General features: G+C 43.2%; 1 protein-coding gene across 2 annotated transcripts in view; it reads left to right on the top strand.

The window, feature by feature from the left end:
- The window catches only part of STX8 (syntaxin 8), a 245,338-nt gene that overhangs the window by 30,805 nt on the left and 193,044 nt on the right, over positions 1–21,489 (top strand). For both annotated transcript variants that reach the window (XM_032432180.1, XM_032432178.1), the window contains one exon: positions 17,187–17,311. In XM_032432180.1, the coding sequence (XP_032288071.1) occupies positions 17,187–17,311 (125 nt within the window). The remainder of the gene's footprint in view (positions 1–17,186; positions 17,312–21,489) is intronic.

Raw genomic sequence — 21,489 nt, 5'->3', positions numbered from 1 at the left:
TAAATCTTGAAACCCTTTATAGTGTTGACTCTCCCTCTCCAGGAACATGTCTCCATTGGGCCAAGCTGTCTTTCAGGGCTTTCAGAATGTCTTCAAGTGAGCTGTACACATTTCTGGTTTAAGGTATTTTTAGGTATTTTGTGTTTCTGGTGGTTTCAAATTCACTTTTTCACGCCATCATGCTTTTTGGTTGTCGTTTATATGGAAGCTGTTCATACGCTGTTAATATGATAACCACTCTTACTGCTCTGATTGCTTCTAGACTTTCTGTTGATTCTCTTATATTTTCCAGTTATATTTGTTTGTTTTTAAGAGAAAGGAAGCAGTTTCTGGAAGCTTCCCAATCGATAAACTGGCTCAAGATAGAACTAGACTGGGCTTGCATCACGTGCTAGGTTATGCCAAAAACTGTGGAAGAATGGAGTTGACATGATTGGCTTGGGTCTGCCCAGGAGACATGTATCCCTGAGCTGAAACTGAGGATGGGCTCGTGTGCCCCGAGCAGTTCAGCCTCGAACAGAATCAAGGTTCTGGTAAGGAGTGAGAAGAGACTTAGCGAAGTTGGGAAGGCCAGCCATAGTGACTACATCAACCCTCCCCCCACAGCTTTTCCAGCAGCGCTAACTCACTGCATCTCGAAGTGTCCTCTGACCCGGACATGGAAGGTTCTCGAGTTCTGTGACCGCACTAAGGACCTTCGTCTCCTGTTACTTCTGTTCCTGAAGTCCCTGAGAAGTGGTAGCTCACTGGCTTTCTGGGATTTTATTTAGGTTCACATGGAACTTGGATAATCACCTTAAACCTTCAATTCACTTTTTAAGGAAGCCGGGATATTTACCGCTACCACCTGTCTGCCTGAAGAGGTTTAGGAGATATGCTTTTGAAGTTCAACAGGGTTCTTATAGTGACACATTTGTGCAGTTTCATAGAGCTGGTTTCTTCTGCAGACAGATGATCTCGTGCATTTTATGTCAGTTATTGTTTAACTCTTCGTTTGGGAGGTTATAGCTTCTGAGCTCGTCTCCACATTCTGGAGAAATGCAATAGGTTAATTCGATGCGTGGACTGATACTTCATATGACAAGAGAGAGTATTTGGAGTAAGGACTGACCTGAAAAGTCTGGAATATATATTGGCTTGGTACATTTTTTTTTTTTTCTGTATTAACTGCTGGTCCGATAAGCAGCCATGCAGTGTGTATAGTGACCATGTTTCCTTGGGGAGAAAAACTGAGTATGTCACATGACAGTGGCTTTTGTGACTCCTTTTGTGGAGGAGGCAGTTTGGTTGAAGGGTTAGGCCAAAATGTTGACACTTTGAGATATTCCTGTGGTTTGTGGGAACTGACAATTTTTAAAAATATAAACTTAATCTAAAAGTGGTGCATCATGTAGTAAACACCCAAAGTATACAAAAGAGTAATCAATGAAAATTGGAGCTCCCTCCCACTTCAACAGATGTGAAGTTCCTCATTTCTTCCCCAGAAGCAACCACTTCTAACAGTTTTTTAATGTGTCCTTCCAGAGAGATTCTACATATTTACAAGGGTGCGCGCGCGCACACACACACACACACACGCACATGCATACACACACACAAACCTCCGATCTCCCTCTCACCTCTTATTTTTAATATGAATTATAGTATAATATGCTCTCTTGACTGTCTGCACTATCTTTTCAGCTCTACAGGATATCTTGGAGATTGTGAAGTAGAATGTTTAAACTAATGCTCAAAGTCTCAAAAGTGTCTCAGAACTTGACAGAGTAGCTATTCAAAGTTTTTTGGTGATGGATGTACTCAGAAGACTGACGATCACTCGAGTGGATCTCTGTAAGTCATTTTAGTCCAGATTCCAGATTTTTTTTTTCTCTCCGTGGGGTAGGAAAGGAACTCTGTCAGCAGCCTGACTTCCAAATAGATACTGAGTGCAAAGAAAGATTATCCATTTGGATGACTGATCAAGCAAGTGAATCTAAAGACCTTGAGATGTGAATAAATACTAGTCATTGCAATCCCACGCTGTTGATCAAGTCGACAAAGCTACCCTGTGATACCCCGTGAAATGAACGTAGTCTGTCCACAAACAGGTTAGCAGAAGTAACCTGGTAACTTCTCTCCTCAGAAGATTTTGAAAGCTGGACAACAAAGAAATATCAAATAAAAAAAAATTTTAAGATGCCATTTATTATAGCATTAAAAACATGAAATATGTAGGAATAAGTCAAATGAAAGGTGTATGAAACCTCTACACTCAAAATTATAGCATTGTTTAGAGAAATTAAGGAAAAATTACAAGATATACCATGTTCAGGGATTGGAAGACTCAATATTGTAAAGATGTCGGCTCTCTCAAGATTCACCTGTAGATTCAGAACAAACCCATTTAGAGTCCCCAGGCAGTTTTTTTTTTTTTCTTTTTGTCATTTAAGAAGATGATTCTAAACTTTATATATAGGCATTTAAAAGAGCCAGGAAAAGCCAAGGCAATTTTGAAGAACAAAAGGCATGAGGGCTCACGTTATCAGTTATCAGGACTTGCCATAAAGCTGTATTATGATGTGGGCACAAGGGCAGATAAGCCAGTGGAACAATACAGTCTACACACATATTGCCACTTGACTCATGACAAAGGTGCACTGCAGTGTAGTTGAGAAAAGACAGTCCCTTCAATAAATAATGTTAGATCAACTGGATATGCATATGGAAGGAAAAGAATCTTAGCCTTTGCATCACTCTCCATAAAAATCAATACCAAAAGCATTGTAGATCTAATGTGAAAGGTGAAATGAGAGCTTATAGGAGAAAACATAGGAGAATGTCTTTATGACCTTGGGATGGGCAAGCATTTCTTATAGGACACAAGGAGCATTCAACATGAAAGAAACACACGATAAGTTGGACCTCCTTAAAATAAGGAATTCTGTTTATCAAGAGATACCACAAAGCATGAAAGACAAGCCACAGAATGAGAATCTGTATTTGCAGTGCATATATCTGATACCGGAGTTGTATCCAGAATATATAAAGAACCCCTATAATTTAAGAAAATGACTGACAACCCATTAGGAAAAAGAGGCAGAAGACTAGAATTTGGACATCACAAAAGAAGATGCCCAGTTGCTGGTGAGCATATGAAAAGATGTGTGACTTAACTAGTCATCAGGAAAGTGCGAAACAAAAGCATGATACCAGACCATCGCACCTGACAGAATGGCGGGAATTAAAACGGCAGATGGGTCAAGTGTTGCTGGCTGTGGAGTGGCTGGAATTCTCACACCCTGCTGGTGAAACTCCCTCTCAATTCTGCAACCACTTTGGAAAACCGCTTGACTGTATCTCCTAAAACTGAGCTGTACAAAAGCATGTTTAAGACCGTGTAAAGCAGCATTATTAATATTCCTACCTCACAACAACTCAGTGAACACCTACACTCTGGCGGGTAAATACATGATGGCATATTTATACAGTGATAGTACGCAGAAAATTTATAAAGCTGCACGCGATACAATGGATGAATCTCACAAACGTCACGTTGAGCAGAATGAGTCTGACTTAAGAGCACGTATTGTAAGATCCCCTTCCTGTAAAGGCAGAACTCTCCTTATAGTTTTACAGATCCTGAAAGTGGGTCCCTTTGCGGGAAGCAGTGAGTAAGAAGGGGGCACAAGAGAGCCTGTTGTTCTTCGGCGCTCTGTTTCTTGACAGGGTAGTGACCAACTGGGGGTGTTTGCTCTGCAAATTACCTTTGAGCTGTACACTTAGCGACTTTTCTGTTTATATGTTCTACTTGAACTTAAAAATATGTATGTAAGTACATGTATACATACATACAATTTATATATTACACATGCAGACAAGTTTGTATGTACCTATATGTATTTGTATATGTATGTATACTTATATATGTAACGTAATATATAGTGAGTATAATAATACATACACTGTAAGCTCATATAACACATGTATACTTAGAAACACTTGTAAGTATATATATGTACATAACCGTATGTACTTATGTGTGAGTATACATACATACATACACTTACATACCTATGGATACGTGTGTACACACACACACACACACACACACGCACGCACGCACTAAGAGCTATGTCCTGAACAGACCACAAGATGGAGACGTGAGTCTGCAGAACTAGAGGAAAACGTCGCTCAGGCCTTCCCAGTGTGTAGATTTTCAGAAGTTAGGGTTTTCTCCCTTGAAAGTGAGGGGGGAGCGCTCAGCTTGCTTGTGCTGCCCACCCTCAGAAAAGGAGCCGTGTCCCCCTTGTGTTCTGTCTTCATCTTCCTCCTCCTTCCCTTCCCTTGTTAACTGCAACCCTGTTTGTCATTTGAAAACTTCCCCTCTGCGACTGTAGACCCCTGCCCAGCCTTTCTGCCTGTTCTTGCTTCTCTCTCTCTTTCTCCTTCGTCTTCTTTCCTCACCTTTAGCTCTTTCTCTTCCATTGCTCTTTCCCCCGGGGGAAAAAAAAATTTGTGATTCTAGCATTTCTTGATTTTACTGTTTGTTTCCTACACTTAATTTTAAAAGCAGAGGGATGCATTTAATACCACTTCCTATTAGTCTTCACTTAATGTTGTGGGTCTTTATTCCCCTCATATCTTCCCTCCCCTTGATCCCCTTCCCCAGGGAAATGACTTGTCCTTAATTGGATTTGAAACAAATTATCAACACGATACAGGCTCATTATAACAAGTCAAACCATACTGAGGTGTAGCCAAAAATTAATTCTCTCCCTTTCTTTCTCTCCAGTGCCATTATCCTAAAGTAACTAGTGTTAACTGTTTGGACGGTTTCCTTCCCCACATTTATCTGTGTTTATACAAATAATTGCAAATATATTTACATACATATGCGCTTTCCTTTCCTGTCCTTTTTTTTTTTATGAAAACAGAGTTGTCCTGTACATATTACTCTGTAATTTACTTTTTCCATTTAAATTTGGACAGTCCTCCAAATCAATAGATCTAACAAATTCCTTTCAATGGCTGCATTATTCCATAATATAAATACGCAGTAATTCATCCAGCCACTCGCCATTTGATGGATACTGAGTTGTTTAGTTTTTTGCTATGACAAGTAAATGCAGCAGTCAGGATTCGTGGCGAACGTGGCTTCTATTTCTGTAGGACACGGTCCCAAAAGTGGGGTGAGTAGAACGGAGGGATGGGTACCCTAGTTCCACAGGCACTGCCAGTCTGTTCCTGAAAGTCCCAGTGCCTCCCAGTCCCCCCAGCGCCATATGGGGGAGTCCTGTTACAGAACCGATTGGGTGTTTTTGATCTGATGGGTGAAAAATGGTATCTTGTTTTGAATTGCAGTCCTTAACCTCTGGGGAGGTTTCTAAAATTTCACCTCGGGTACGATGGTGAAAATTTTTTCCCCCGGGGGAAAGAGCAATGGAAGAGAAAGAGCTAAAGGTGAGGAAAGAAGACGAAGGAGAAAGAGAGAGAGAAGCAAGAACAGGCAGAAAGGCTGGGCAGGGGTCTACAGTCGCAGAGGGGAAGTTTTCAAATGACAAACATTTCCCTGGGGAAGGGGATCAAGGGGAGGGAAGATATGAGGGGAATAAAGACCCACAACATTAAGTGAAGACTAATAGGAAGTGGTATTAATATTTGTGACTTTTGATGGGAAGATAAAAAGATTGCCTACCCCGCGTGTAGTAATTTTAAATTCTAAAAACCACGTGGGAATTGAAAAAGAAAATTCCAGTCTATGAAGAAGCAGGGAGAAGAACCTAAAAATCACCTACATGCACTGTATCATAAGTTACTTATGTTGATTTTTTTTTTTTTAAAGGCCTATTTAATACTTTCCACCTTGGGCTTTATATAGGTGAAAATGTGTGAGAAACTGAAAAAGAAAACATTTTCTGGTTTTTTAAAAAGCACTTTCAGGTAGTATTTGAGCCTCATAATAATCTTCGGGGGTAAGAGAGGAGAGAGGAGTGCTGGTTTGCAGATGGGGAGACTGATGCTCAGAGAAGCCATTGTACCCGAGGTGAATATGTGGGAGCGAAAGAAAAGAGCTCAGGTCTCCCTGTCCTTTGCTGTAGGCTTTGTCTCTTGGGCCCCCCTCTCTTGATTTTGGTCTCCTTCCATGGTTCCCTTGTAGGGACCCTCATTGGTTTGTTTCTCACTGGCTTCCAGTACTTCGTCCTTCTTCCCAATCCTTGTACGTAACACACAGCTTTCCCTCCATACGTTCAAGCCATGTACTGCAAACTCTGCATGTGTAATTCAGTGGTGGGAACAAAGGGTCCGGTAATACAAAACCTGGGTTTCGATTTTGACTCCCATCATTTTTTGTAAAAATGCAGGTCATCACGACTCTACAAAATATTGTGAAGTCCAGATGAGATAAACGTAGACAAAGGCGTATGTTTATGCTTCTGTAAAGTGCTTTGTAAACGGTGCTAAACGTTTAACGTGCTGTCACGGCTCTTAGCAGAGGGGAATCCAAGAATGGCATGCCCTTTGGAGAGCCCTTTCTGTCCTGCACCGATTAGAGAACGGTACATGAGAGCTGTTACGTGAAGTGCTGAGTCGTGTGCTCTGGGCCATACATGGTCTAGAAGATAAAAACAGGGAGAGAGCCAGGTGAGGCAGAGGAAGTTGAGAAGTCCGTGTAAGATATGAGATTTGACATAGCCATTGTAGAGTTGGTAGAATTCGCGTATTTTCCCTCTTGTGTGCTTTCTCGAACCCTCCTCTTTCTAGACTGATCAAGTCCACACCAGTCTGCATATTGGAGTCCAGCTGGCTGCAGAGATAACACCTCAGGGCGCTTAGAGTTTCCCGGGCCCTGTCCCCAAGGGGAAAGTGAAAAGCACATTTAAAGGTGTGGGTGCCCATCTCGAGAATTTGAGTTTTTAGATGGGAGCTAGATGAATTGATACAATTCAAAACAAGATTGTTGAGATGGAAATGATGACCATGCAGGTGGTTCATGGCTTTGGCGCATCTTGGATGTATGCACATTATTCGCTGATACCCTCAGATTGTCTTTTAATGCCAGGTTTGGATTTTTGTACGTCAGCTGACAGGTACAAATTTCTACCACTGTTGGTCATCCTTCTGCCAGCTAAAAATTTCATTTTATCACACTTGCATCTTTGTCGTGGAACACTCTTAATTTACACAATTAAGTGAATATTTTACTGCATTTTATCTTTATTTTATAAGATGAGTGAGAATGGAAGCAAATAAGGGGGGGAAATCGTAGAGTCGAGACGAAGATCAGATCATTGGTCATGCCGAATGCTTAAATGCAAATTGTTAACCTCACGTTGGGCGCCCATTGGATATGTCGTCCAAGTGTGCTTGGTCGTGAAGAACTGAGTGGGAGATGTAGGGCCATTGTTATTGAAGGCCCCCCCCCCCAATATATAAGCATATTGTTGACTTTGGCTTATTCTGTTTCCAAACATGTTTTCAGGAGTGCTTTGTGTACTCAAGGAAGGAGCTACTTAGAAGTATAATGGCAATTGGGCATCGCTGAGCATTTTGTAGTTGAATTGTCACCACCAACCAGCAGATGGCTCTCAGTCACTGTAAATTTGGCAGAACAGCTAATTCATCTCACTTAGAATTCTGTTTTATATACCACCCCTGCGTCCCCCTCCTCTACTCTTCAGGAACCCCAACAATCAAACACTTAGGGTAAAGAACTGTAGCTTTTGGTTTTATTTTCTTGATTTGGGGCTGCTTGGATGACTCTTTGGAAAAGCACACTGGAATTTCTGAACTATGGTTTGGAGGTCAAAACTTGCTGTGACCTTTTCCAGCCTCCATTGAACTGTCTTGTCAAGTTTGTAACTTAACATTAAAACTTGTTTTTGGCAGTGTGGTTGGCAGTGAGGAAGGAAAAAATGAGATTGGTTTAAAACTAGAAAAATATTTGACTGCAGTAGATTTTAAAGATGCCATGGCAAGAATCTCCTTGGGTGATTATGTAAGAGGATATTTTCCTTGTTTGAGTTCTTACCTGTTCTGGCCTCATACTCAGTAAAGATGATGTGTTCAACTCCACAAAAACAATAATTGAGTATTTGCAAAAGGCACAGTGTGAGGCCACTTACAGTCCCCAGAGTATCTGCTCCACGAGGTCGGATATTTGTCTATCTCGTTCACCTCCAAGCCCTGAGATTAGAGCCTGGCATGTAGAAGGTGCTCAGTAAGTACCAGTAGGAAGGATGGATGGACGGGTGGATGGGATACAGAAAAAGAACAGGACAGAGTCCTGGACCTAGAGAGGTTAGCCATCTAGCAAATAGGGCTACAAGATAGTAGCAGGAGCAGTTTTACTTTGGGGTTGCTCTTAGGAACTATTTGAAGTTTGAGAAAATTCTAGAAGGAAATAAAAAATTCCTCTTCTGCTAGGTTGTGTCACTTTCCCAAGTCCCCCATGTTTGAAAATCTTTATACCCTGTCTCCAGTCTATTCACCAACACTTGGGAGTTCTCCTGTGATTCACTGTGGGAATTGTCCATCTCTTGCTGTTCCCTCTTGTCATTTCCCTCATCCAGACCCCCTTCACCTTCCGCCTGAATTACACCAGCCTCCTGGCCCACCTCCCTGCCTGCGGCCTCTCCTCAATGTAATCCAGGCCACATATTGTTGCCAGATTTTGCCTCCCAAGAATTTATGTCAAAGAATCTATTTCTGATTGAAATTTGAGCCCCTGTGCATCTTTATATTTGTGGAAAGAAACTGCCAAAAAAGAAGTTCGGAGAAAGGAATTACCCTTTGCATACCGCGGTAGCATTTTCTCATCTTTTCAGACAAGCCTAATTGCAAAGCTTCGCAGACTCAATTCAGTTCACCGCCACCCTAGAAATACCTTGTCCGGTCCTATCTGCGCACCACCCTGTGGTCTGTGACTATGCAAACACTGATACTGTTTTAGACAAAACAAACATTTTATATAGTCACTTTGACAACTTTTTGAGATGCTAAGAACAGCGAAGGAAAACTACCTCTTGGAATTCACTGCTCTTTCAATTCTGTGTTTGGTTGATGAGAACGCCCTCCCTATGAGCTCCCAACAAGCTTCAGCCACGTTTATCAGCAGAAAAACATGGGTTACCTGCACTGTCCCCCACCCCCAGGTAGTATCATCATAACTTAATGTTCATCATTTGCTTTGGGGGATGAAAAATGAAATATTTTTATATCTTTAGAAGCAGCTGTGAAGCCTTTTGGTATAAAATCTTTATAAGACAGATATCCAACCCATTTACTAATGTGGCATTCCTTTCAGAAGTTCTATTCGTTAGGTAACTTCCATCCTGAAATAATATGGAGGAAAATTAATTGATATATTAAACAAACAAACAAACATCTCCAATCTCCCCTAGCCTCCGGAGCATAGTGTTTAGCATTTCCCTTCCTTAACTTCCTTTCTAGAGGAGAAGCACTCTCCGTGTCATTCCAGAAGCAGGGTTGAGCTATAAGGTGTTTTAGTGAAAGAATTCTCTTTCAGATGATACCCTCTCCATCTGCTCGAACAGTATCAGTCTCTGCTGCTGGAGTCTCAGAAGTACATAACAGTTGATTACGTTTTGTTTGCCCCCCCCCCTTCTTTTAATCTCTCAAGATGAAGATGTTAAAATACTCCTCATTTTGTCTCTCTCTTGCCTAAAAAGCTCGGTGGTTTTCCTCGTTCTGTTGCATAAACATGTACTGAGTGCTTATTCTCTGGCATATTCCAACGCACTGGTTTTTTGGGGGTTTTGGGTTGGGTTTTGTTTTTTTTTTTTTTTTTGGCTACAGAGGGATATAAACATGACTGTCATGTGGCCTCTTTCCTAGCAGAGCTCATAATTTAGGAAGGGAGACAGATAAGTAAATAACTCACTACAATCCTGCTTGATAAATGCCACGTTGGAGGTTTTGAACAAAGTACCATGGGAGCACCAGTGAGTGATTGATTCAGGGGAAGGGGGGGTGGGGATGGGGATCAGGAAGGACCAAACAGGAGAAGTGACATTTGAGTTGAGCCTTAGGGGATGAATAGAATTTTGCCAGATGGACAAAGGGGTGGGGGTGGGGACCCTCCAGACTCATACAAAAACATGAGAGTGTGGAAGTTTGTGCCTTTGTCTGAGAAGCCGTGAGCGGTGTGTAGGGCTGAAGGAAGAGTAGGGTATGGAAGGGGGTGTTGGGAGATGAAGTGGCAGAGATCCCTGGGGCCATGTTGTTGAGCTTAAACATCATATGTGGCTTCTAGGGAGCTGCGAAAGTTTTAAGACAGAAATGTCACAGAGGCGAGATCTCTGTCTTAGAAAGAGAGTTCTGGCCGCAGGGCACAAGATGATTTGGATGCGGGTGACCGGGAGCAAGGGAACCAGCCACAAGACTGTGGCTGTACTCTGCAGGAGAGGTGATTAGGGTCTGAAGCAAGGCAGTACCGGGGTGGGGGTGGGTGGGGGGGTGGAATGAGGGCTCAGACTTGAGCACGGCCCTGAGGGAGGGTTCGGGGAGGGATGAAATGGGGGGGGCAAAAATCATACAAGGGAGGAAGGTTTGGGTGACTTGGGAATATAGTGGTGCTGCTCACCAAAACAGCGCGTGCATGTAGAAGAAAGGTTATGGGGTGAAAGAAATGGATGTGATTTTGGATATATTGGGTTTGCAGGGGAATACCCAGTTGGAGAGTCCCAAACATGCAAAGAGAGCCTGCAGGAAAATTTCATAGGTAGAGGTAAAGCTGATAGTGTCGAGCACGGTGATTTTCAATCAGGATGAGAGAGGGGAGAGGACCTGCCTCCCCTGGATTTTGGTATGTGGGGTTTCAGATTCAGATCCTGCCTTGCTAGGGAGGGGAGCATGCCTCTCTCCCAACCTCCAGTTAAGAACCCACCACCATAAGGACCCGTGAGAATGTGTCCTATTTCATTTGTACTGGGGCAGAAAAAGTGCATAAGCACCTGCTAAATCCTGTTCTTTTTTTTTTTTTTAAGATTTAATTTATTTATTTGTCAGAGAAAGAGAGAACAAGCAGGGGGAGCTATAGGCAGAGGGAGAAGCAGGCTCCCCGCTAAGCAAGGAGCCACACACAGGACTCGATCCCAGGACCCCGGGATCATGACCCGAGCTGAAGGCAGACCCTTCACCGACTGAGCCCCCCAGGCGTCCCTGCCAGCTCCTGTACTTAGAGCCCACAGCCACAGGAACAGAAAGCATTGCCCAGAGAGAGGTCAGACGTCAGGAAAAGAAGGTCCGAGGAGAACTGCTGAAGAACACGACTATTTAAGGGGCAGATGGAGGAAGAGGTCCCTGCAAATTACAGGGAAGCGGCCGCCCGTGGACGAGAGTAGCCTGGAGGAAGCCAAGGGAGGAGTGGCTGGGACACGGATAAGGGCTACGGTCAGCGGTGACAAACGAGGACTGGCAAAGGGGCGGGGTGGCAACAGGGGACATTGGGCAGTAAGGAGACCACGGGTGGGAAGGAAGAGTTTTGTAGAGCTGCAGGGCAGCCTGGGATGGCAGCGGAAGCCGGGCGGGTGGGCATGGTTCCTTCTTTAGGGAAACTTGGCTGTGAACGGGAGGATTTCTAGGACAGGAAACAACTCGTGCGCTAAAATGACAAGGTTCTGCAGGAGTGAGGATGAAGGGGACGAGGAGAACAGAGGCAGGTGTGCCACGGCTGCCTGCCCGGGAATTAATGCTGTCAGACCCAGCCTTGCACATTCCACCCTCTCCTCTCGTGTCCTGTGCACCTGTGCGGCTCACCTCCCCTGCCCCAGAGACCTCATCCGTGTGTGTGTCCTTTCTGGGAATGCCCTCCATCCTGCCCTCCCGGTACTGCTAACCCTTACCCACTCTGCAGGGCTGCGTCCAGTCTCCCTACCTTCACGAAGCCTCCCCTGCGATGGCAGAGAGACAGAGCCTTGGGTTGAGCATGAAGAGGGGGGCGCCTGGGTGGCTCAGTCGGTTAAGCGTCTGCCTTCGGCTCAGGTCATGACCCCAGGATCCTGGGATTGAGCCCCACATCGGGCTCCCTGCTCAGTGGGGAGTCTGCTTCTCCCTCTGACCCTCCTCCCTGCTTGTGCTCTCTCTCTCTCTCAAATAAATAAGCAAAATCTTAAGAAAAAAAGAAGAATGCGAAGAGATGGGTCTCACCGTTAGCTCTGCCACTCAGTGCGCGACCTCCCGAAAGTCACATGAGTCTCTTTTCCTTGGTTTTCTTGTCAGTAATACCTGCCTTGACTTACACACAGGCTTGTGTATGATGCAAATGAAACCAGGGCTGTAAAATGCCTCTGAAATCACACAGAACACAGCACGAGGGTGCGATACTACCATTTCCTGACTCCGCTGACTGATTTCATTCATTCAGGTCTGGTTTTTGCCGAGTAAGTTAATTCTCTCCACTTTTTTTTTTTCTTCAGTGCCTGTTACGCCAGGCACTGAGGGTATCGTGAGGAGCAAGACAGTCCCTACCCTGGGGAGCTTCTAGTCTAGTGCGGGAGGCAGAAAGTAAACAAATACATCCTATCTAATAGCTGGTTGTTGAAGTGCTACAGAGAAAAATAAGGCAAAATGAGGAGGTGGGCTGAGGAGTTACAGGGAAGGGTGCTATTTTATTTTATTTTATTTTTAAGATTTATTTATTTGAGAGAGAGAGAGAGAGTGTGGTGGGCGCAGAGGGAGAGAGAATCTCAAGCAGACTCTCTGCTGAGCTCGGAGTCCAACACGGGACTTGATCCCATGATCCCGAGATCATGACCTGAGCCGAAATCAGGAGTCAGACAGAACTGACTGAGCCCCCCAGGCGCCCCAGAGACAGAGTGGTCAGGGGCACATCTCTGAGGAGGTGATATTTCAGCAGAGGAGAATAGAGTGAGGGGGCAAGGCCACGTGGCTGTCTGCGGGAAGAGTGCCTTAACGCAGGGGGACAGCAGGTGCGAAGGACTTGAGATGAGAATGTGCTCACTGTGTTCTACAAACAGTAAGGAGGCTAATGTGGCTTGTAGGTCATAGTAAAGGTGTTGCATTTTATGCTGAGGGTGCTGGTAGATTGTGGAGGGTGGGAGCAGAAGCAGGAAGCAGGAAGGGATATGGCGTAGAAGCAATAGAATGAGAAGAAATGGTCAGACTCAGGTATGTTTTCACAGATTTGCTGATGCAGTAGAAGCTGTGGGGTATGAAAGAAAGAGTCAAAGTTGATGCCAAGGTTTTGGGCCTGAGCCAATGGGTCAGTCGTGCTCTTGAATTAAAATTGGGAAAATGGGGGAAGAGGAGAATAGGTTTTTGTGGGGAAAATGTTCTTTTTTTCCCCCTCCCTGCTCTTATTTATGCAATTTAGTACTTCATCTAATTCAGTGATTTCTGATAGAAAGTCATCTGCAGGATTATAAAGAATACCTGCTCCCCCCCTCCCAAGGTGAGTCTTCCCCTATTAATGAGGAACTCATAATGAGGAACTTCCTCCAGAGTTGGGCCAGAAAGCAGGTTGGACATCATTGACCTACTTAGTTTGCTTGTTTTATGGGTGAGAAGAACAGAGCTGAAGAGGTTGTTGGAATGCCCAGTGATAACAAGGCTAGCTGTGGTCTTCTTCTGGTTAACAATTCGTTCGTGTGTGGTTAGTTTCTCTTTTCAATTTGATGGTAAACTCTTTGAAAGCAGGAATCATGTCTTAAAGTCTTTCACGTTTTCCTTCTTACCTAGGAGAGTGCTGAGTAATAACAGGCGTCATTCCAAATATTAGCTTGAACGTAAAACCTAACGGAAAGAAAATCAAGTCTTCTGCATACGTTGATGCCTATGATCTTACCAGCTCTCGTAGGTAAAGACATATCCATTGCTGAGTTTCCCACTGGAGTTGGGGCATCAACAAAGTATAAACACCAAGGGGAGAGATAGATGGTCAGCCTTGAACTGCCAAGCTTTCTTTTCTTTTTTCTTTTTTTATTTTTTTATTTTTTTATTTTTTAAGAATTTATTTATTTGAGAGAGAGAGAGAGAGAGAGAGAGCACATGAGAGGGGGAGGGTCAGAGGGAGAAGCAGACTCCCTGCTGAGCAGGGAGCCCGATGCGGGACTCGATCCCAGGACTCTAGGATCATGACCTGAGCCGAAGGCAGTCGCTTAACCAACTGAGCCACCCAGGCGCCCCTGCCAAGCTTTCTTTTCAAACTTCCAATGCAAGGAGAGAGGCATTAGGGAAGAATTTTCACTTTGGTCTACTTTGGCCAGTCACAGCGCAGCTTACTATTGCTTTTATATCGAACTATGTGAGTGAGACCAAAACCGTTCTTTCAGTGCTTAGGGCCTTCATAGCTCTGCCTTCGGCCCCGGGAAATCTTTCCTGTATGTCTGCTGGCTCATGTGTGTTTGATGTTAATATTAAACTGTGCCCACATTGTACCGTATTCTCTAATATGTGTTAAATATATATGTAGATATAAGTAAAGGCTGTAGTTCTCATTTGTTGTTTTTGAGATGGCTCAATCAGTTTTATTACATCTGTTTTATTTTCTCCTTCAGTAGTTTGTAAAAATATGCTCTTGGTGTGGCAAGAGCCACCAGGGAGACAGTCCAGCTTTAACTTTGGAGGGACAATGTCTGCTGTCCGCGCAGGTGCAGTGTACTCATTTGGGTGGGTGGCTGCTCGTAGCTGGGGACAGACGGACTGCCGAGGTTACTCTATGTACCTCTGACCCATTGCACTGGTCTTTTTTTTTTTTAATGTGTGTTTTATTTTATTTTTTTAAAGATTTTATTTATCTGACACTGAGAAAGAGAGAGAGCATAAGCAGGGGAAGCGGCAGGCAGAGGGAGAGGGAGAAGCAGGCTCCCTGTTGGGCAGGGGGAGGCCAATGCGGGACTCGATCCCAGGACCCCGGGATCATGACCCGAGCCAAAGGCAGACGCTTAACCGACTGAGCCACCCAGGCGCCCCCCATTGCACTGGTCTTTAGCACTTGCTTTTTTCAGTGGTCCATACGCAACCTCCCATAGGAGTCCTATTTTGAACCAGAGTGGTGCTTGCAGGGAAGTGGTAGAGTCAAGGAATGCGCTTTGTAAACTCACTCTTCCTTTCCCTTCTCCGATGCTTTCGTCCCCCCATCTTCAGAGTTAGGTGAGACTGAATGATTACTCTAGGGAATAAATCCGGCATCTTGACGTCTTAGATCCTTGGGGCCCACCAAGTAAAGTAAGGCTTTAAAGAAATACATCTGCCACTGTGACAGGGTAGAAGCAAGTTGTGCTTCTGTTTGGCACATTTGTGCCCTTGAGTAGAGAGGGCAGCCCTGTGTTTAAAATCTTAGTCTAAGGAGTCTTGCCTGGGTTTGTTTCTCTAAACGTAGCATCTTCTTCTTCTTCTTTTTGAAGATTTTATTTGTTTATTTGACAGAGAGAGACACAGCGAGAGAGGGAGCACAAGCGGGGGGAGTGGGAGAGGGAGAAGCAGGCTTCCCATGGAGCAGGGAGCCCGATGCCGGGCTCTGTCCCAGGACCCCGGGATCATGACCTGAGCCGAAGGCAAACGCCTAACGACTGAGCCACCCAGGCGCCCCACGTAGCATCTTCTTGTGTAGGTTCCAGAGTGCTCGACTAAAAATGCAGTTGATACAGCCCTTTGGGGGTATACTCACTTATTAAAGCAGAGTATTTGCTTAGTGTATGCAGTGTAGTGAATGTATGGTATTGTGCCCTGTGTATGCAGTGCATTAAGTGATAGAACGAGACTATTTGACATTTGTTGAATGACTCTTCTCTTCCAAGAGCTGCATCGAACGCTTTCTACACATTTCACACCTGGTCTCCCTCCCACCTGCCACCACCAGAATAGAAGCAGCACCTGTAACAAAAACGCATACCTTGTCAGGACAGAGATTTCGGTCTCTCTCCTATATTTCATTTTTTCCTCATTCCCACGAATGAGAACAATGCCTACCACATACTAAGTACCAAATAAAGGTTTGTTGGATAAATGGATTATCTTATTTACTCCCTGGCAGCCCTCGGAGGTAGAATTTGCTGTCCAGATTTGCTGGTAGGTGGTGGGGCCAGGATTTGAACCTGTGTTGACAGCTGCTTGCTCTGGGTTGGGGAGCAGCGTAGAGTCCAGCCAAGGGTGACTTTCGGTTCCTGCCTTCTATCTCGTAGACATGAGGCTCAGTTACATAAAAGGTTCAACAACAGGGTAGCAGTTATTTCCAGGTAATAAGAGAACTGTGGAAAGTGCTAGAGGGGTTATAAGTGAGGGAGAGGTGAATGAACGCGTGCACATCGTCTGGAGCTGTGCTCGCTGCGTGTGCTTGCTACGTGTAACCACTGTGTTGACCGCCGCTATGGTTATGTCACCATCATTTTCTGTGAATCCTATGAACCAGACTCCCAAATGAATGACTGTTCATTTGTGGGTTGAAATGGCCAGAGATGGTTTCATGAACAAGGTGGTCGTTGAGGCTTAGACGGAATGTGGGCAGGTGGGGACAGGAAAGGAGATACTTGAGATGAAAGTCCTATAGACTGAGGCCGAAAACGTGTGTTTTCTGTTCCTGGGACAGCAAGGAGGCCGGTATGTCTGGTGCAGAAGGGGTGGGTGGGCTACTAGGGCGAGTAGAGATTAAGACTGATAATTCAGAATTTGTTTATTATGTTGGGAGCGCCACATTATATTTGTGAGATTGGATTCGAAACCCTGTATGTGTTTCTGTCTGTACGCAACCCAACGCCCTTTAATAAGAAATTCTGTGGTCATTTTTAAATGCCGTAATCTGTGGTCGCAACATTGTATCTTGTTGAGAAATAATACATGTGCCTTTGGTGTCACGTAGCTTGTGAGACAGACTTTGTCCTAATAAAAAGGCCACTTCTATTTGGCCTTATGTTTTTGAAATGTAAGACCCTCATTTATGATTATTGACTCGAATGTATCTTGGAAGATGAGTGAGGGTATTATGGGGCTGCTCTAGTCTCCTTAGCGGGCTGTAAGTCTCCGGGGACCGGGCCTGTGCCTCATTCTTCCTCGTACCTCTTCCAGTACTGGGCACGGTTGCTGGCATAAACGGAGGATGCAGTAAATTGTGGTTGAATTGAATTTTCAGAGCATGTGAGGCTGGCCACCTCTGCACTTGTGTGGGGAGTAATTTGCAGCAGAGCTATATTTTTTGAGTTATGTAACGCATTTAATCTTGTTCCTAGGTCCAGCCTGATGCCTGGAGGGGCTAAGCGAGGAGTCCCCAACCCTTGGCTCTTTGAGGAGCCGGAGGAGATCAGAGGTTTGGGTTTTGATGAAATCCGGCAACACCAGCAGAAAATTATCCAAGGTACTGAACCCCCAAGAGTGTGGGCCTTTGTCAGATACTTACTGCAGCCTTGAGTGTTCCTTACACCCATTGAAGATCATAGGGAGAGCTGTTGGTCCTTTAAAACTCTTGGTGAGGGGCGCCTGGGTGGCTCAGCCGGTCAGTGTCTGTCTTCGGCTCAGGTCATGATCCCAGGGTGCTGGGATCAAGTCCCGCATCGGGCTCCTGGCTCAGCAGGGAGCCTGCTTCTCCCTCTCCCTCTGCCTCTTCCCCTGCTCATGCTCTTTCTCTGTATCTCTGTGTCTCAAATGAATAAATAAAATCTTTAAATAAATAAATAAATAAATAATAATGGTGATTTTGTGCCTCAGGTCCTGAGGCATATAGACAGATGGTGTCATCCATCAAGGTGGCCCACGGAAGTAGTGATTCTCCACTGGTGGGGGGGAGCACTCACACAGTTCTGACTGATACCCCCAGGTGGGAATCCGAGGTAACGTGCCTCCCTCCCTGTACTCCATGGTGGGACTCATCCTCCAAACACAACACTCCCACCTTTTTCTTCTACAAAATAAACCCACTTGGCTTTTACCTTCAAGTTCATCTTGTCCAGTGCCTTTTAAGCCTAATTGGTTTTTTATGTTCTTCTCTTTTTTAAATAGCAGAAGTAATGCATGATTGGTTATGGAAAGTTCAAACAATACAGGGATGTGTAATGGGGAAAGCTCTCCTTACTGGTTCTCCAGTCTCACACTGTAAACAGATCAAGGTGTGTTTCCTCGGGCTTTTTTTCTACACACACATACACATGTAAGCACACATATTTTTACATCAGTGAGATCATGATATAGGTAATGCCATAGCTTTTACTTTTTTTTATTTAATGTGTGTCATAGATATTTTTCATGTTCATATTTTTGTGCATGGTTTGCATGGTTTTCGTGTATTACAGATACGTTATTCTTTCTAATTCCTTTTAAAAACAGTTTTACTGAGATATACTTGACATGTCATAAATAGCACATATTTAAAATGTGTGATTCAGTAAGTTTTGACATATGTATGACACTGTGCATGTCCTGTACGTTTTTTTATCAGATTTATTCCTAAGTATTTCATGGTTTTTATTCTCTTATTAATGGTATTTTAAAAGTTCTACTTCTGATTGTCGCTAGTGTATAAAAGTACAACTGATTTATGTATATTGATCTTGGATCATGCAACATTGCTAAACTCACTAATTTGTTAAGGGCTTTTTTGTAAAGTGCATAGGACTTTCTTTTTTCTTTTTTTTAGAGCAGTTTTAGGTACATAGCAAAATTTAGTTGAAGGTCTTTTGCATGTGAATGTCTAGTTGTTCCAGCACCATTTGTTGAAAAGACTGTCTTTGCTCCATTGTTTTACCTTTGCTGCTTTGTCAGAGATCATTACTATATTTATGTGGGTCCATTTCTGGGCAATCCGTTCTGTTCTATTGATCTGTTTGTTCTTTCATCCGTACCACTGTGTCTTAATTACTATAGCTTTAGAGTAACTCTTGAGGTCAAGTAGTGTCGGTGTTCTACTTTTGTTCTCCTGCAATATTGTGTAAGCTATTTTGAGTCTTTTGCCTCTCCATATACATTTTAAGAAAGTCTTTTTTTTTTTTTTTTTTAAGATTTTGTTTATTTATTTGACAGAGAGAGCAAGAGAGCACAAGCTGGGGGAACAGTAGGAGGGTGAGGGAGAAGCAGGTTCCCTGCCAAGCAGGGAGCCCAATGCGGGGCTCGATCCCAGGACCCTGGGATCATGACCTGAGCCGAAGGCAGACACTTAACAATCTGAGCCACCCAGGTGCCCCTCTCCACGTACATTTTAGAGTCCGTTTGTCAGTATCCACAAAATAACCTGCTGGGATCGTGACTGAAATTGCATTAGGTCTATAAAGTGGGGGGAAGACTGATGTCTTGACAAATTGAGTCTTTCTATCCCCATACATGGAATATCTCTCTTTTAGTTCTTTTTTGATTCCACTCATCAGTTTACAGTTTTCCTCATATAGATCTTGTACATATTTTGTTAGATTAGACCTAAGTACTTTATTTTGAGGAATGCTAATATAAATGGTGTTGTGTTTATTTCAAATTACACCCATTCATTGCTGGTTTATAGTAAAGTGAATGCCTTTTGTATATTAACCTTGTATCCTGCAACCTTGCTATAATCGCTTATTAGTTTCAGGAGATTTTTGTTAGTCCTTTTTGGATCTTCTCCATTACATGATTGTGTCATCTCCAAACAAAGTTTTATTTCTTTCTTCCCAATTTGTACCTATTTTTTCATCCTGTCTTGTCTCATCTAATTGCATCAGTAGAACTTCAGTACAGTGCTGGAAAGGAGTGTTGGGAGAGGACATCCTTTCCTTGTACCTGATCTTAGTGGGAAAGCTTCAAGTTTCACACCATCAAGTGTGATGTTAGTTCTGGGGATTTCGTAGGTATTCTTTATCAAGTTGAGGAAATTCTCCTCTATTCCTAGTTTACTGTGAGTTTTTAATCACGAATGAATGTTGGATTTTGTCAAGTACTTTTTCTGCATCTAGTGATAGGATCATATGATTTTTCTTTTTTAGCCTGTGAATATGATGGATTACATTAATTGATTTTTGAATGTTGGACTCGGCATACATACCTAGGATAAATCTCACTGTTTGTGTGTACTATATACATCGTTGGATTTGATTTGCTAATATTTTTTTGAGGATTTTTGTGTCTATTAACATGAGTGCTACTGGTCTGTGTTTTTCTTTTCTTTAATGTCTTTGTCTAGTTTTGGTATTAGGACAGTGGTGGCCTCAGAAAATGACTTAGGAAGTATCCTCTTTGCTTCTGTCCTCTGAAAGAGATTGTAGAGAATTGGTATAATTTCTTCCTTTGATGTTTGGTAGAATTCACCAGTGAGGGGTGCCTGGGTGGCTCAGTCTTTAAGCATCTGCCTTCGGCTCAGGTCATGATCCCAGGACCGCATCGGGCTCCCTGCTCCGCGGGGAGTCTGCTTTTCCCTCTCCCACTCCCCCTGCTTGTGTTCCCTCTCTCGCTGTGTCTCTCTGTGTCAAATAAATAAATAAAATCTTTAAAGAAAAAAAAAGAATTCACCAGTGAATCCATTTGGGCCTGGTGTTTTCTGTTTGGGGAGGTTATTGTTAATTCAATTTCTTTAATAGGTACAGACCTATTCAGATTGTCAATTTCTTGCGTGAATGTTGACAGCTTGTGTCTTTCTAGGAATTGAGCCATTTCGTCTAGGTAATCAAATTTGTGGGCATAAAGTTGTTCATAATATTTCTTTATTATCCTTTTGATGTCCATTAGATCTGTAGTGGTGTCCACTTTTTTCATTTCTGATTAGTCATTTGTGTTCTTTTTTTTTAGTTAGCTTGGTTAGAGGCTTATTGATTTTATTGATCTTTCTGGTTTCATTGATTTTACTCTGTTGATTTCTTATTTAAATTTCATTGATCTTATTATTTCTTCTGCTTACTTTGGATTTAATTTGCTCTTTTTTAAAAAAAGATTTTATTTATTTAAGAGAGAGTGAGCGAGAAAGAGCACAAGTGGGGAGGAGAAGGAGAAGCAGGTTCCCGGCAAGCATGGAGCCCGACACGGGGCTGAGTCCCAGGACCCTGGGATCATGACCTGAGCTGAAGGCAGATGCTTAATGGACTGAGCCACCCAGGCGCCCCTAATTTGGTCTTTTTCTAGTTTTCTGAAATGTGGAAAAGACTCTTGATCTTAGACCTCTCTTCTTTTCTAACATATGCATTCAGTGCTATAAATTTCACTCTATGTACTGCTTTTGTCATATCTGGTAAATTTAGTTTTGTTTTCATATTCATTTACTTCAAAGTATTATTGAAGTTCCCTTAAGATTTCTTTTTGATCATGTGTTATTTAGAAGCATGTTGTTTAATTTCCACATATTTGGGTGTTTTCCAGTTATCTTTCTGTTACTGATTTCTAATTTAATTCCATTGTAGTTTGAGAGCAGACATTGTATGATTTCTGTTTTTAAACATACGTCAATGTATGTTTTATGGCCCAGAATGTGGTTTATCTTGGTGAATATTCCATGTAAGCTTGAGAAGTATATGTACTCTGCTTCTGTTGGATGAAATAATCTATAGATGTCCATTATAGCCAGTTGATTGATAGTGATGGTAA

The sequence above is a fragment of the Phoca vitulina genome, unplaced genomic scaffold (genome assembly GCF_004348235.1).
Source record: "Phoca vitulina isolate PV1807 unplaced genomic scaffold, GSC_HSeal_1.0 scaffold47, whole genome shotgun sequence".
NCBI lineage: Eukaryota > Metazoa > Chordata > Mammalia > Carnivora > Phocidae > Phoca > Phoca vitulina.
This window is presented reverse-complemented; position numbering and strand designations above follow the sequence as displayed.